The sequence below is a fragment of the Delphinapterus leucas genome, unplaced genomic scaffold (assembly GCF_059928025.1).
Source record: "Delphinapterus leucas isolate spDelLeu-1000000601 "Yukka" unplaced genomic scaffold, BTC_Dleu_Yukka2 spDelLeu_asBTCV2_sq25, whole genome shotgun sequence".
In the NCBI taxonomy this organism is placed as follows: domain Eukaryota; kingdom Metazoa; phylum Chordata; class Mammalia; order Artiodactyla; family Monodontidae; genus Delphinapterus; species Delphinapterus leucas.
Genome location: NW_028322234.1, coordinates 1,108,546 through 1,122,727, shown reverse-complemented (window position 1 = coordinate 1,122,727; position 14,182 = coordinate 1,108,546). Strand labels below are relative to the sequence as shown.

Genomic DNA, 14,182 nt, shown 5'->3' with positions numbered 1-14,182 from the left:
GGGCCGTAGCTGGCACAGGTTGTGATAGAACTGATCTTGCCTATGAGCCAGGAGTGAGCTCTAGCATAGTTTACTTGGAAGGAGCTGGGATGGAACACTGTCCATGGCAGAGATTCGGGTATCATGAAATGAGGGTAAAAGAGAGCAGCTTGGGTTGGCTTTGGGTCTTTCCTGCTGATTCTGTGTGGACAACACAGGTAAAGTTTGTGCTAGTTTCCAGACTTAACATTGAGCAAAGGTAAATCTGCTTCCATTTTTCACCTTTGTGTATCTGCTCCCTGTTCCTAGTAATAACCAAATAAGCAGTTTAATTGGCTGAGATTTTCCCCAGAGAGTTGAATATTTAAAGGCTGTACAGGACAAATGGAGTTTGTAAAAATATGAAAGTAATATCTTCACATTCCATCTAAGGGGAGCTTTGGGTTTTGTTTTATTGTTGTTGTTGCTTTTCTCCTTGTTGGAAATAGTTGTAGAAATCAGGGTTTACTCCTGCTTGGGTTTTTTTTGTTGTTTTTTACTCCTGCTTGGGTTTTAATTGATGCTCAGTTGCTACTTGATAGTTGGCTGTTATTTTTATGCATTTTGCAGAAAGTAAAGCTGAGATCCTGGGGGAGGGGAGGTGGGTAAGTGGCATGAGCTCTCTGCAGAAGGCAGCAGTTTGAAATCACTCCTTTGACTTAGTTCCAGAGCCATGACCCATCTCATATGCATGTCTTGTTTTCCTAAGCCTTTGTTTCACACCTGTGTTTTCAGGGAAATGGGAGTGTCCTTGGCATCAGTGTGACATCTGCGGAAAGGAAGCAGCCTCCTTCTGTGAGATGTGTCCCAGCTCCTTTTGTAAGCAGCATCGGGAAGGGATGCTCTTCATCTCCAAACTGGATGGGCGTCTGTCTTGTACTGAGCATGATCCCTGTGGGCCCAACCCTCTGGAACCTGGGGAGATCCGTGAGTATGTACCTCCTACAGTACCGCTGCCTCCAGGCCCAGGCACTCACCTGGCAGAGCAATCATCAGGAGTAGCTGCTCAGGGGCCCAAGATGTCGGACAAGCCATCTGCTGACACCAACCAGACGCTGTCGCTGTCCAGAAAAGCTCTGGCAGGGACTTGTCAGAGGCCACCGCTGCCTGAAAGGCCTCCTGATAGAACTGACTCCAGGCCCCAGCCTGTAGATAGGGTCAGGGACCTTGCTGGGTCAGGGACCAAACCCCAATCCTTGGTATCCAGCCAGAAGCCATTGGACAGGCCACCTGCAATGGCAGGACCAAGACCCCAACTATCTGACAAACCCTCTCCAGTGACCGGCCCAAGCTCCTCACCCTCAGTCAGGTCACAACCACTGGAAAGACCTCTGGGGACAGCTGACCCAAGGCTGGATAAATCCATAGGTGCTGCCAGCCCAAGGCCCCAGTCACTGGAGAAAACCCCTGTCCCTACTGGCCTGAGACTTCCGCAGCCAGACAAACTGCTAGTCACCAGCGGTCCCAAACCCCAGACTTCAGACAGGCCCCCCGAAAAATCCCATGCCTCTTTGTCCCAGAGACTCCCACCTCCTGACAAAGTACTATCAGCTGTGGTCCAGACCCTGGTAGCTAAAGAAAAAGCACTGAGGCCTGTGGACCAGAATACTCAGTCAAAAAATAGAGCTGCTTTGGTGATGGATCTCATAGACCTAACTCCTCGCCAGAAGGAACGGGGAGCTTCTCCCCATGAGATCACACCACAGGTTGATGAGAAGATGCCAGTGTTGGAGTCGAGCTCGTGGCCTGCCAGCAAAGGTCTGGGACAGATGTCACGAGCCATTGAGAGAGGCATTGTGTCAGATCCTGTCCTTCAGCCACCGGGCAAAGCAGCGGCCCCTTCAGAGCACTCCTGGCAAGCTGTTAAATCACTCACCCAGGCCAGACTTCTTTCTCAGCCCCCTGCCAAGGCTTTTTTGTATGAGCCAGCAATTCAGGCCTCAGGAAGAGCACCTGCAGGGGCTGAGCAGACCCCAGGGCCTCCCAGCCAAGCACCAGGCCTGGTGAAGCAGGTGAAGCAGATGGCCGGAGGCCAGCAACTACCTGGACTTGCTGCCAAGAGTGGGCAGTCCTTCAGGCCTCTTGGGAAGGCCCCATCCTCCCTCTCCACTGAAGAGAAGAAGTTGGCAACCACAGAGCAGAGTCCCTGGGCCTTGGGCAAGGCCTCACCAGGGCCAGGGCTCTGGCCCATGGTGGCTGGACAGACACTGGCACAGTCTTGCTGGTCCTCTGGGAGCACACAGACATTGGCACAGACTTGCTGGTCTCTTGGAAGAGGGCAAGACCCTAAATCAGAGCAAAATACCCTTCCAGCTCTTAACCAGGCTCCTTCCAGTCACAAGTGTGCAGAGTCAGAACAGAAATAATACCAGTAAATGCCACATGACCAGACCAGCTGCCCCCAGGGTTCTTGGGGAAGGGAAAAATCTTATTTTTCCCTCTTAAAAAACAGACCCCAACACTTTTCCACTGATATTCTCTCCTTATATCCCAACATTCAGAACTCTTGTGACATTAGCCAGTGGGGGCTTGTGGTTGTGTGAACCATGTATGGAAATCCAAGTGGGCCCCAGCCAAGGAGACAGACAGACTTGGGTCTCTTTCCCCCAACCTTTACTCATGGTGAACTTGAAATAAAAAGTCCACTCTGGAGTCAAGCATGGGATTCAATTCCACTGGTCAGGTTGAAGGTAGAGGGGCTCTCAAAGCTATTTCTCTAGCCCTACCAAGCCCCACTGAGGGTACCTGATGAACCCTTGGGAGGAACTGATACCCATTCAAATCGGTGGTGATTTCTTGAACATTCATGTGTGCTAGGCCTGGTGCTAGTCACTGGCAGGAGATACAGAGATAAATAAGACCTGATCCCTGTGAGCCTAACATGCTTGCCTGGGTTCCCAGGTTATTTTTAAAGAACCTTTGACCAGGAAATAACAGGAAGTTTGAGGGGCCCTGGGGCTCCAGGCTCATTTTGTCATGTCCTTTGTGGCCCCAGAAGTGCTTGTTTTGAGTGTCTCCTGGTCAGGTGTGCCTGTGTGTATGTGCATGCGTGTACACTCATGCGGAGGTCTCCTCTATAGGCAGGTAGGGCCTGTTGGCTGGGCAGCCTCTGCTGCTTCTGTCTGGGCTCTGGAGAGTCTAAAGATCTGTCCTTGGTGGAGCAGTTGGTTGGGGGGCTGGGCTCTGTGAGGACACAGCTTTCCCTCAGTGTAAGAAGGCAATTGGCAAGCTTACCTTTCTTTTCTACAGATTTTCCTCCTTTTACATCAACCCACCCCATGCCTGTCCCCCAAACACTCAGGTGCTTTCAGATTTCAGAGTCTCGGGCAGTAGACCTAGGGAATCTCTGGCAAGCTCTGGGCTAGATCCACCACCAGCTCAGGGAGAGTGCCAGATCCTGGCAAAAAATTACTTCTCTCCTGATCCTTTGCCCTCCTACCTGAATGGAGGGAGTCTTCTTCACTAGTGGATTCTACCACCCTCTTCCTGAGAAATGCTGTGCTCTGTATTGAGAGCACCTGCCTGCTGACTTAGCTCAAAGGCAAGCCAGAACCCTTCCCCATGACTGGCAAGATGTGGCGTTTAGAGCAATGTCCAGTCCAAGAGATGACTCCTCATAACTGCTGATTATCTGTTACTGCTGCCCTGAGCTGGGGCCCAAGGGCTGGGAAATCTGTTGGTGCTACCCTGCCCTACCATTCACCCAGCTCACTGACTGCCAACAGGAAGTGCTGTTTGGCCAGTTCCTTCCCATTCACCCACCCCCTCTTTGTCCCTAGACCAAACATGTTTACCTCTCTGCTTTGCCAACTTAGCCAGCAGCTTTAGCCAACAGGCCATCTCCTGGCCCCAAGGTCTCCTGGCCATTTCTGTCTCAGTTATGGCTTTTACACCCTCAACAGGATTCTGTATTTTGTCCCAATTTCCTCCTCCTGAGTTTCTATTGAGGTTACTCCCATACTTCTAAGGAGGGAACAACTGTTGTTATAGAAGCATTTGCGCTTTATATAAAGATTTAAAAAAATTTGCTTTTATTTCCCAAAGTCTGTCTCTGGGGTTGAGACATTTGAACTCAGGCAGAGGCATGAGGCTGGGCAGGGCTGCCCTGAGTTTAGGGGCCTATTCTTGCATCTCACTTAGACCTCGGACTCTCCTCTGTAAATTCCACCTGCCTAGTTCTCCCCTTTCATCCTGTCTCTCTTCCCACATCATCAGAGAGGAAAAGCTCTTTGTTTTAGAGGAAGAGAAAACAAAGCATCTTATTTTCTTTTAAAAAAATTTTAAATCATGGAAAAGATATTTTTAAAGAAATCCACCCAGAACATTAAAGTTCATTATATTAAGTATTTATCATGTGTGAGAATAATAAGTATATAACTGCAGCTAGTAGGTCCCTTTCCCTATTCTCTTAGGTTGTATGAGTAGGATTTGCTTGGTGCCAGTCCTGTGCCCTTTTTTTCTCCTGTCATCTGTAGTTGTGATCAGAAAAAGATATCCGCACTGCGCTGTCAGAATCTCTTTCCACTGTGTTGTGTGTTAAATTACCGTAGCTCTTTGTTTCATGAAATAAACTGTGAATTTTGTTGGGGGGTGGGGTGTGCAGGCTATGTAAAATTTTTAAGTGGAGAAGTTTGATCCTGAAGGAGCTTCTCTTATGTAGGTAATTGACTTGACAGCCACTCTAGATATGTCTCACAGGACAGGAAGGAGTGAGGGAAAGGTGGGCCACTTTGTGGTTTTGTTTCAGTTTTTTCCATTCTCCCATTCACTGGAAAGCTTCCTTCCAGACCTGCGTAGGAAACAACTTCTGAAGCTGTTTATTTAAATGGATGGACAGCCAGCCTGGCTTTCATGAGGGCCATTGTAAGACTCTCTTAGGTTGATTGGAAATTAGATGTTCAACTCTTAGGCCCACTGATAGCATTTGATACTAGATTGTTAACATCATGAAAGCAGTCACTATACAATTAGAAGCAGAGTCGGAAGGACTTTTGGGAAGTGAGACTCTTGCATGACCCTTTGGGGGGGTGACCTTGCCATCCTTAGGGGATTCTCCTGGAACCTATACTGAGACCTTTTCTCCAGGGGGTGTGACTTGGCAGTTAAAAGGAAATCTTTACTCTTAGAAACTCCTGATCTTTGTGTAGGATGCTATTTTGGCATTTGGCCAAGTGCTTGTAAATCAGGATCTCAATAGAGCGTCTGCCTCTAAGCCAGTTCCCCAGGAAGCCTTTCTGAGGGGGAAGCCATAGCTTCCATAGGTAGTTAGAGAACTAATACCTGTCCTAGCCCTGTTAAGTCAGAAAAAATTATGGAAACTGTTGAAATTTGAATTCAAAGCCTCATTTGCTTCTCTACTGGAGCAAACCCATTCTAATAGCAAAATAGCTGTCACTGCTACAAAAACATCCAAGTTTTTAAATGTCTGCTTCCCCCTGAAGTTACTGAGTTTGAAGTGATTTAAATCACTGTGTCGATCCTCTTCTGAACAACTACCAAATCTACATCTTTAGCATTGATGAAAATAATTATTCTATTCTTTACATCCTCCACCCCACACTACAGTCAGGGCATGAAGTGCATCAGTGATCCTTTTCCAGGCTTGGCAGCGTCTACTCACAGGAGCTGGACTTCCAGGTTGCCTCGTGAGAACAGAGTGGCAGGAAGGAAGTCTGGTCCTGGCAGCTTCCCCTGTGGAGAAGAATCAGGAGAGCACTAAATGTGGATGGATTTTTTTTTTTTTTTTTTCTTTCCCCCATCAGCTCCTGTAAAGCAGGTTTTCTCCTAAGGCTTTTTTGGGAGACACTGTCATCCTCTTGGGGTCTGTGAGGAGGTCAGAGTAGCCCAGTGTCCTCACTTCTCTGAGATCATGGCAGGAAAGGAGCTGCCACAAGCCCCTTTTCCTGCTGAATAATGTTTGGGCTGTTCCATGTGTTAGACATTCCAGATCATTTAGAGCTGGGTAGCTGCTGCACGAGACTTTCCTTGGCTGTGGACAGTTAGCTCTCAGCTGAGCTTCTTAGAGTTAGTGCAGCAGGGCCAGGGTATAAATTGCTGTAGTTTAAATTGAAAAAAAGAATAGGTAATTGCTTTGTACACACACAAAAAATGCAATGATGGTGCTAATTTCCTGGTATAAATAAGCACTGCCAAGGGTTGAGGGACTGGTGACTTGAGAAACCCAGATTCCTGTTTGGGAAGAAGAGATCTTACGTAGTTTCCTTGAGGCTTTATTAGAGGAGGGGAAGGTAGAGCCTTGGTGAATCTTGCATCTGACCCTGAAATAGTCCAGTGCAGTCCAGAGGTGGAAGAGATGCTGTTTCCAGATGAGGGTGGCCATTGAGTTTCTCAGGGCTGGTGTCACCTTGTCCATAGCCTCTGTCCACACTGCCTGAACAGGTTGGTAGAGAGCTCCAAGTGTGGGGTCTCCCTCAGCTACCTTCTGCCCCTCTCTACCTCTTCCACTGTCATGGGAGCACCTCTATTGCTTATGAAGATTAAGGGTAATATTTCTTAAGGAAGTGGAAAGAGTTTATTTTAATTAGAAATCCACAGCCTGGGGAGAAATGTTTCCTATCAACATAAGCAAAAATAGCACATGTCAAACTCATATGGTCCCTTTTCTAGAGCTACTTTCCCATGACTCTCAAAACATCAGGCTGTTGAGGGCTTCAGGTGTAACACCCTGGAAATCGAGCAAAGCTTTTTGGACAGGAGGTGAGCCTAGGGAGTTAGGAGCAGAAATGAGTGGTTCTGGTGCTTTAGACTTCCAGGGTAGGGGCAGAGAACAGGTGGTCTCTAGGTCTGAGGTGGGTGCTGCCTGTGTGTGCATGTAGGTGAGAGTGTTGAAGACGGGCGAGTGCAGCACACAGGAGCTCATGGAAGAGCAGCTAAGTCTTGGCAAAAAAAGCTGACAATAGAGATCTATTTTTAAGAAAGGGGCAGAGGGGGTGTCAGCTGAGGTCCATCACTTTTTTTGCCCCCCTTCACCCCAATAGATTGTCAGTGATAAGTGGAACTCTTAGTGAAAAAGAGGGGAGCCCTGTGCTAGGAGTCCCCATAAACATGTACTGTAATTCTTTGTATATAGAAAAAAATTACTGTAAAGTAAAGTTTAACTTTACTCTTATGGCCCTTGCCCTGTGTTTTGTTTTGTTGTCCGTGGGGAGATGTAGCCTAACAGGAGGGAGGATGGGTTTGGGGTGAGAGCAGAAGCCAGCCCCTGAGGTAGTTCCCAGGGACACGGAACTGAGCCCTTCCTCCAAGCACCTCATGGGAGTGGTGTGGGTTTCCTCCCAGTAGCCACAGCTGTCAGAATGTCTTTCTGCTGCTTTTGGGAGTGGCTGGCATCAGTTTCAGTCCCTACACAGGAAGCCTCCATCACCCACGAAGGAAGGGTATTTTGAGGTTTTTAAAAGGAAGTGGAACCAAAGCACTTTCTGAGTGTGAGTCTAGACATTTTGGCCAAGTTTTTAGTTTTTTAGAGCAGGTGCTGGGCACTGCAGAGGACTCGGCCTAGGCCTAAAATGGTAAAGTGAGGCAAAGGGGCTGAGCATCCCATAACAGAAAAGGCTTCCATATGCTTCCTTTTGGTTGAAGGGTTGGTCCTGTCTACAGTAACATCTGATTCTTCAGAAATATCTGGACGTCCAAGGCCCAAAAATACACTTTCAGGAACCCCTGGGAATCTGCTTCCCTTCTGACTTAGTCCTGAACTTTCTACCCCAGGGAAGAGTGTGGGAAGACAAGCATTTAGTCCTACAGTTACTTTTCACTCATGATCTTCAAGTCCTGAACTGGGTAGTGGTCACTTCATTTTACAGATGAGAAACACAGGCCAAGTTTAAGTCCCTTTTCTGAGTAGCTGAGTTGGATCCCAATCTGGATCCATAAAACCTTTCTAAGTCTCGCAGAGCCTATGATTTTTCTGTTAAGCCACATAGAGTGTTGCTAGGAAGCTTAGGATCTGAGCCACAGGCATGACTCATGGACTTAGACATGACAGAGATGCAGTAGAGCCAACCAGTCTGAGGTAGAAGTGCTTGATCCTTTGATCTCTGGATACTACTTCAGTGCCTTCCTTGCTCTTAGCACCAAGAAGGAAGTGTGAGCTTTGCACTGCCCCAACCCCAGCTTCTCGCCCTACCTTTGCCCCCACTAAAGAATAGGAAAGGGCCCTTCTGCTTCTCCATTATCTCAGCTGCAACCCTGGGGTGAAGCCAGTTGGTTTCCAAAGGAAAGTAAGAGCTAAGAGGAGCCTTGATATAGGAAGCGAGGGCCGCCAGGTGGCCCCAGAAAGTACTAGGTATCTTGACACCCAATCCACACAGCAGGGAAAGGGGTTGAGTGTGATTCACAGTGCATTGATTTTATTTACAAATCAGAAGCCACTTAAATAATTTGTAGACACAAGTGCTGTCCAGGGCAGAAGCCTGGGGTCCAAATCAGCCCTTACCCTCCTTGTGCCCATCAGTCAGCCCAAATGCTGCCTCCGTTCCATGGGCCAGCACAGGCAGGTGCCACCTATGCCGCCATGGGGACCCAGGGTAGCTCAGACGTGTGATCACCCAAGCCCAGACAAAAGCTAGGTCCAGCCTCTCTGGGGGAATTCCTTTAATTCCCCCAGGCCAGGTGAGTGGTGACTCAGTGATGACAACAGCTGTAGAAGTAGGGGTTTGCCTTCTGGCCCAGGTCCACGCCCTTGTCCTCTGTCAGAGAGAGAGGTGGCAGCTCAGCATCATTCTATTGGGGGATCAGGTAACTCATGAAGGGGGCCAGATGCTGTGGGCCTAGAGGAAGTCTCCACAGGAGCTAGGGAAGGACACACCTGTCATCACCTGGAAGGCGGCCACACTGACGTAATCCTCTGCTACTTTCTGGAAGAGCTCATCTGGCAGGAAAAAGGGTGATAGGTGAGGATCAAATGCCAGTGGCCTTGGGATCACCCAGTAACCAGCCCTCTAGGCTTTTCTCTGTCTCCCTTGTTGCCCTTGCGTGTTCTGCTGTGAGGCCCAGGACAGCACTCACCCACACTCTGGCCTGTCTTGCTGGATGTTTCAAAGAGCTGAGCTTTGATATCTGTAAAGAGAAGTGTCTAAAGCCTCATACCTGAGAATTAGGTGGACACAGACAAAGGGGAAGGCTAGCAGTACAGGGAATCTTCTGAACCCCACAGATTCAGGGAGGCCAGAGAAAGTCTTCCCATGGAGGATCTTGCCATGGTAGCCAAGGCAGTGCCTATTTTCTGTGACCCACCCAAGTAGCCACTTCCCTCCCCCAGCCCCAGGGAGCTAAGGAGCAGCTACTGTCTGCATAGTCCTGGACGTCGTGGAAGTCCACACGTCGGCGCCGCCTGTCCTCCTCCAGCAGGTCACTCTTGGTGCCACACAAGTAGATCTTACAGCCCTGGAGCAGAAGACAAGGTGAGGGTCACCCCCCTCGGACCACCAGATCCCCAGCCCGTCTCGTCTTTTGGTGAGGTCAGGCCACCTACCTCCTCTAGGTTGCGCAGTTCCTTCACCCAGAACTTTGCCCGTTCAAAGCTGCTGCTGTCCGTCAGGTCTTGGTGTGGGACACGCAGGAAACACAACCAAGGGTCAGAAGCTGTTCTGTAAGGCCAGCCTGGCACCCTCCCCTTCTTGTTTGAGAAACAGGCCAAAACCATCCTTACCATAGCAGACGATGGCAGCCTTGGCGCCCCGATAGTAGATTCGGCTCATGGCCTCATAGCGCTCAGAGCCTGCTGTGTCCTGAAGGGCAGGGGGAGGCTCAGCCTTGGCCTGAGTTGCTGAGCTACTCCCCAAAACTGCAAACTAATGCCACGTTCTCCAGACCCCGTTTTTAAACTGTGGTCTAGAGAACAGAAATGGCCTCTGTGAGGCCACAAGTCAGCCAGTAATAGGCAGGACCTACGCCTCCTCAGGAATGGGTTTTCCCAGGACTTGCCCAGAGAACTTACCCAAATACCCAAAGTCACCGTCCGGTCTCCGACGGACATCACCTTGGCCACGAAGGCGGCCCCAATGGTCTGCAACCAAGGGGAAGCAATCAGGGCCTCGGATGCGGGTTAGCCCCCTCCCACCCGTGCTGGGCCGCGTCGGGCGCACTCACGTTCTGATAGGGCCCCACCAGGAAGCGATCGTGCACGTATCGCTCCACCAGGCTTGTCTTGCCCACGTACTCCTTGCCCAGCATCACCACCTTGACGTCCACACGCTGCCCGCTCATGCTCCCGGGGCTGCCTCACCCGCTTCAGGGTCCTGAGCGGGGGCGGGAGGCAAACCGGATCTCCACTCCGAAAGGCAGCGCCCGAGCCTCAGTCCCCGACCCCAGGCGCCAATCTAAGGCTCCAGACGCCGCGACGATATTGAGCTACAGCAACGCCTCCGTCCGCCCCCGCTCTTCGGCCCCGGGTGCTGATCCTCTTTCTGAGAGCCCAGGACCCGGGGCGGCCTGGGAGCGTGCGGCGAAGCGCACTCAACGCCGGCGTCCGGGTCGCTAGCTCGCTCCGCTACTCGCTTGCCCGCCCGGCTTAGGGGCCGCTCCGGCACGGTTTCCCCACAGAGCCTGGGAAGGGTCCCTCCAACCTGGCTCCGACCCGGAGCACCGCGACTCCCGCGTAGGGGGAGGAGGTAGAGGCTGGGGAGGCGGGGCCGCCCGGTCACGTGGGCAGGCGCCGGAAGAGGTGGGCAGTGCGCGGCTGCGCCGGAAGTGGCGCGCGGCCAGACAAATCCTCATGGCGGTGGTGGCGCCTCTTTGGGTGCGGCGCTGGAGTGACTGAGCTGCTAGCTTGGCGGCCGAGCGTCGAGCTCCAGCCCGGTCTCCGCGTGCCCCCCGGGCTCCGCACCCCTGATGTTGCGCGGGCACTGAGCCCGCCCGGCCTGGACAATGGTGAAGTATTTCCTGGGCCAGAGCGTGCTCCGGAGTTCCTGGGACCAAGTGTTTGCTGCCTTTTGGCAGCGGTACCCGAATCCCTATAGGTACGTGGCCCTGGAAAGAGCAACCTTCCCACCTCGCTGTTTGGAGATCGGAGTGTGGGGGCCGGGAAAGACTCGACTTCGAGTGGGGGGATCGCCGGAGCCGTGGCCACGTTTAGGACGAGAGGACCTATCGGGGAAGCGGCCAGGCTAGTACTAGAAGGAGGCTGGGTCTGGGCAGTAGTTTACTTGAGGCCCTAGTAAAAGGTTCTCTCATCTCAGGGTGGTGAGACAGGAAGAGGCGGCGGCACCGGAGCTGGGGAGGGATCTTGGGGTTGGAAATCCGGGCGCTTGTCTACTTCTCTGCCATGACGCTCTCCAGTGGTGCAATAAATCATGAGGTCCAGCCCTGCTGGAAGGCCTAGGAATCCAGGTCAGCGAGGAGGCGGGAGTTGGAATTTGCCCTGGGTTAGGCTCAAGGGACTCTAGTTCAGGTCTGAGCCACAACACAGATCACTCTGCAAGTTTGGGGAAAGGCATGGCCATTCTGGGCCTGGAGGCCCCAGATGGGAACCCCAACAGGCAGTCTCTTAGGGCCAGGCTCCTGAGGGTCACCTTCACCCTGACACCTGCAGCAAACATGTCTTGACGGAAGACATAGTGCACCGGGAGGTGACCCCTGACCAGAAGCTCCTGTCCCGGCGACTCCTGACCAAGACGAACAGGATGCCCCGCTGGGCTGAGCGACTATTTCCTGCCAATGTTGCTCACTCAGTGTACATCCTGGAGGATTCTATTGTGGACCCACAGAACCAGACCATGACCACCTTCACCTGGAACATCAACCATGCCCGGCTGATGGTGAGACCCCTCCCTCTTGGTTCCCCCAGAACTAGAGAGCTCCAGGTACATGTGGCTAGGGAGCCATGAGGGAGCTTCTATGATCCAAGCAGATCTGAGGAGTGTTGGCTCTAGAGTACAAACTCAGATGATCTCTTCAGCTGGTCATCTTCTCTGGACCTGTGTTTTGACTCATTCATACAGTGGTGGAGGGGTTACTTGTTTTACAGAGTCATTGTAAGTACTAAATGCAGAGCACTCACACTGTGCCTGGCATGTGTGTAGGTTGGGCCACAGGCATGATGCTGAGGGATGGAGGGAGGCAGTGGTTTTCAAACAGGAATCTGTCAAGCCATAAAGGGTGCCTTGCATGTACCTTAGAGGGGGAGGATCTGGGCCCCTTGCCCCAGTTTGACTAGAGTCTTTTATCTGTCTTATGTAGTGGATTTCTGCCTGAGATTTCAGGGGAAAAGGGTTGCACATACCTTTGCTTTAAAAAAAAATAAAAAAGGCTTGAAAACCCGTGGTTTGGTTTAAGGAACATCCTACAGTATCTTCTCACCTGTGAGTACCCTAAAAGCTTCCAGAGAACTGTTATTTTCTTTCTCAGTTAATCTCCACAATAACACAGGGAGGTGGGTATTACTCTCTACTGTGCAAAGAGGAAAGTGAAGTCCAGAGAGGGGAAGTCACAGAGTGAGTAGGCCGTTTAATGCTCTGCCCCTGAGTTTTCTGAGGGCACTACAGCTGTGTTTTGTAAATTACAAAGAAAAGATCCAGCTCTAAGAAATGTCTTTCAGTCCAGCTGTGACAGGTGTCTTAAGTGTTCCTCTTGGAAGTACAGGTCCACTTTCTCCTCTCTGATAATGAGCTGTGGTGGTTGCCGGATTTTTCTTTTTTTTTTTTTGGATTGTCAGGAGCTCAAGGGCCAAAGTGGGTGGAAGCCAGGTTGAAAACACCACACATGTCTAGATGTAAAGGTACAAAACATCCAGGATGGAGCTGGAAGGCCCTCTGCTGATCTCAAGAGTCCATGTAGCTTTTCGTTTGAAGGGTCAGAAGAGAGGTTTTTAGAGAGCAAAATGACTTTTTTTCATCTTCTTACTCTCTTCCCAAAGTGCAGCTTGGGAATACAGTAAGGGAAAGGAATCGGTTTTCATTTTATTGCTTTCCCTAGTGAAAAGAGGCAGGGAATCAAATTTATGTGCAAGCTGGCAAAGTGAAGGACTCCCACACAATTGTGGTTGGCTTGACTGCCTGCACAGGTGGTAGAGGAACGATGTGTTTACCGTGTGAACTCTGATAACAGCGGCTGGACCGAAATCTGCCGGGAAGCCTGGGTCTCCTCTAGCTTGTTCGGCGTCTCCAGAGCTGTCCAGGTGAGCAGCGTTGTTGTGGTGCTGGGGCTCTGGGGCCCAGGGCATGTAACATAGAGTCCGGGCTGGGGTTCAGTGGGCAGCTCAGAATCCTTCCCCTTCTCATCTTTTGCCAGGAATTTGGTCTCGCCCGGTTCAAAAGCAACGTGACCAAGACTATGAAGGGTTTTGAATACATCTTGGCCAAGCTGCAAGGTGAGGGTTCTGTACACAGGCAGAGGCTGAGTCAAGTCCTAACTGCCCTGCCCGGGCTGGAGCCTGGAGCTGTCACCACCCTACTCTGAGCAACTCATCTGTACCCTGGGTATTTCCTTCAGGGCCTGGTGCACAGGAGATGAACGTCCTGGGAGGTGATTAGGTGGGTCTTGGCATTCTTTGAAACCAGTCCCCACCCTTTGCTCCAGGTGAGGCCCCTCCCAAAACCCTTGTTGAAACAGCCAAGGAAGCCAAGGAGAAGGCCAAGGAAACGGCACTGGCAGCTACAGAGAAGGCCAAGGACCTTGCCAGCAAGGCAGCCACCAAGAAGCAGCAGCAGCAGCAGCAGTTTGTGTAGCCAGCCCAGGCCCTGGGGCCGCAGCACAGCAGACCACTTGCTCCAGTCCCTGTGCTCTTTCCTCCTTGTACTTTATTATTAAAAGTCAGCTTCCAGCCCTGTCTACTGTCTGGGTGGTGGGCTGGGGGTGGGTGTGTTGTTTGGCCTCTCCAGCACACCAGGCCGTTACCCATGTCTGAGCTGGGCCTGCTTATTCCTGCATCAGGTGGCTGAAGATAGAGGTACAGTGACTTGCGCAGGGTCACGTCCAGGTGAAGTGGTCATAAACGCTAGACTGTAAGCTCCATGAGGGCAGGGACCTTTGTTTTATTTTCTGATGTGTCCCAAGTACCTGAAACAAAATCTTGCACATAACAGGCACTCAATAAATACTTGTTGAATTCAGTCGGCCCCAGCTCTGGAGTCAGAAAGCTTTGGTTCAAATCTTGACTCAACTGTTTCCTGGCTTTGGACCTCAGGCAGGTCATGTCACTCAGCCT

The 14,182-nt window shown here is 51.1% G+C and overlaps 3 protein-coding genes across 13 annotated transcripts in view; 2 read left to right on the top strand and 1 right to left on the bottom strand.

Annotated features, from left to right (window-relative positions):
* LOC149744007 (histone-lysine N-methyltransferase, H3 lysine-36 specific) overlaps nt 1–2,675 on the top strand; it is a 127,273-nt gene extending 124,598 nt beyond the window's left edge. For all 10 annotated transcript variants that reach the window (XM_089905107.1, XM_089905112.1, XM_089905102.1 and 7 more), the window contains one exon: nt 754–2,675. In XM_089905107.1, the coding sequence (XP_089761233.1) occupies nt 754–2,384 (1,631 nt within the window). In that variant the 3' untranslated portion in view covers nt 2,385–2,675. The remainder of the gene's footprint in view (nt 1–753) is intronic.
* Nucleotides 2,676–4,680: 2,005 nt separating this feature from the next.
* Nucleotides 4,681–10,697, bottom strand: LOC149744006 (ras-related protein Rab-24). Of its 2 annotated transcripts, none has more exons than XM_089905116.1 (8): nt 10,129–10,697; nt 9,977–10,045; nt 9,689–9,767; nt 9,512–9,579; nt 9,324–9,423; nt 9,046–9,096; nt 8,846–8,908; nt 4,681–5,709 (listed from the first exon to the last, which is right to left on the bottom strand). In XM_089905116.1, the coding sequence occupies exons 1-8, from the start codon at nt 10,243–10,245 to the stop codon at nt 5,552–5,554; spliced, it is 705 nt and encodes a 234-aa protein (XP_089761242.1). In that variant the 5' UTR covers nt 10,246–10,697; the 3' UTR covers nt 4,681–5,551. The 2 variants fall into 2 exon arrangements, with proteins under 2 accessions (XP_089761242.1, XP_089761243.1); XM_089905117.1 differs by lacking the exon at nt 4,681–5,709 and adding an exon at nt 8,366–8,726 and having other exon boundaries at nt 10,129–10,670.
* Nucleotides 10,698–10,722: 25 nt separating this feature from the next.
* LOC111169838 (PRELI domain-containing protein 1, mitochondrial) lies at nt 10,723–14,097 on the top strand. Its single transcript, XM_022564375.2, has 5 exons — nt 10,723–10,997; nt 11,570–11,795; nt 13,040–13,153; nt 13,267–13,345; nt 13,555–14,097. Exons 1-5 carry the CDS (start codon nt 10,906–10,908, stop codon nt 13,701–13,703), a joined length of 660 nt encoding a protein of 219 aa, XP_022420083.1. The 5' UTR covers nt 10,723–10,905; the 3' UTR covers nt 13,704–14,097.
* Nucleotides 14,098–14,182: the final 85 nt, after the last annotated feature.

Coding starts and splice junctions, on each gene's coding strand:
- LOC149744006 (XM_089905116.1), bottom strand. CDS start 10,245: ATGAGCGGGCAGCGTGTGGACGTCAAGGTGGTGATGCTGGGCAAGGAG. Junction 9,580..9,688: donor GGCTGCCATCGTCTGCTATG/GTAAGGATGGTT, acceptor TCCCACACCAAG/ACCTGACGGACAGCAGCAGC. Junction 9,424..9,511: donor AACTGCGCAACCTAGAGGAG/GTAGGTGGCCTG, acceptor CTTCTGCTCCAG/GGCTGTAAGATCTACTTGTG.
- LOC111169838 (XM_022564375.2), top strand. CDS start 10,906: ATGGTGAAGTATTTCCTGGGCCAGAGCGTGCTCCGGAGTTCCTGGGAC. Junction 10,998..11,569: donor CGGTACCCGAATCCCTATAG/GTACGTGGCCCT, acceptor TGACACCTGCAG/CAAACATGTCTTGACGGAAG. Junction 13,154..13,266: donor GCGTCTCCAGAGCTGTCCAG/GTGAGCAGCGTT, acceptor ATCTTTTGCCAG/GAATTTGGTCTCGCCCGGTT.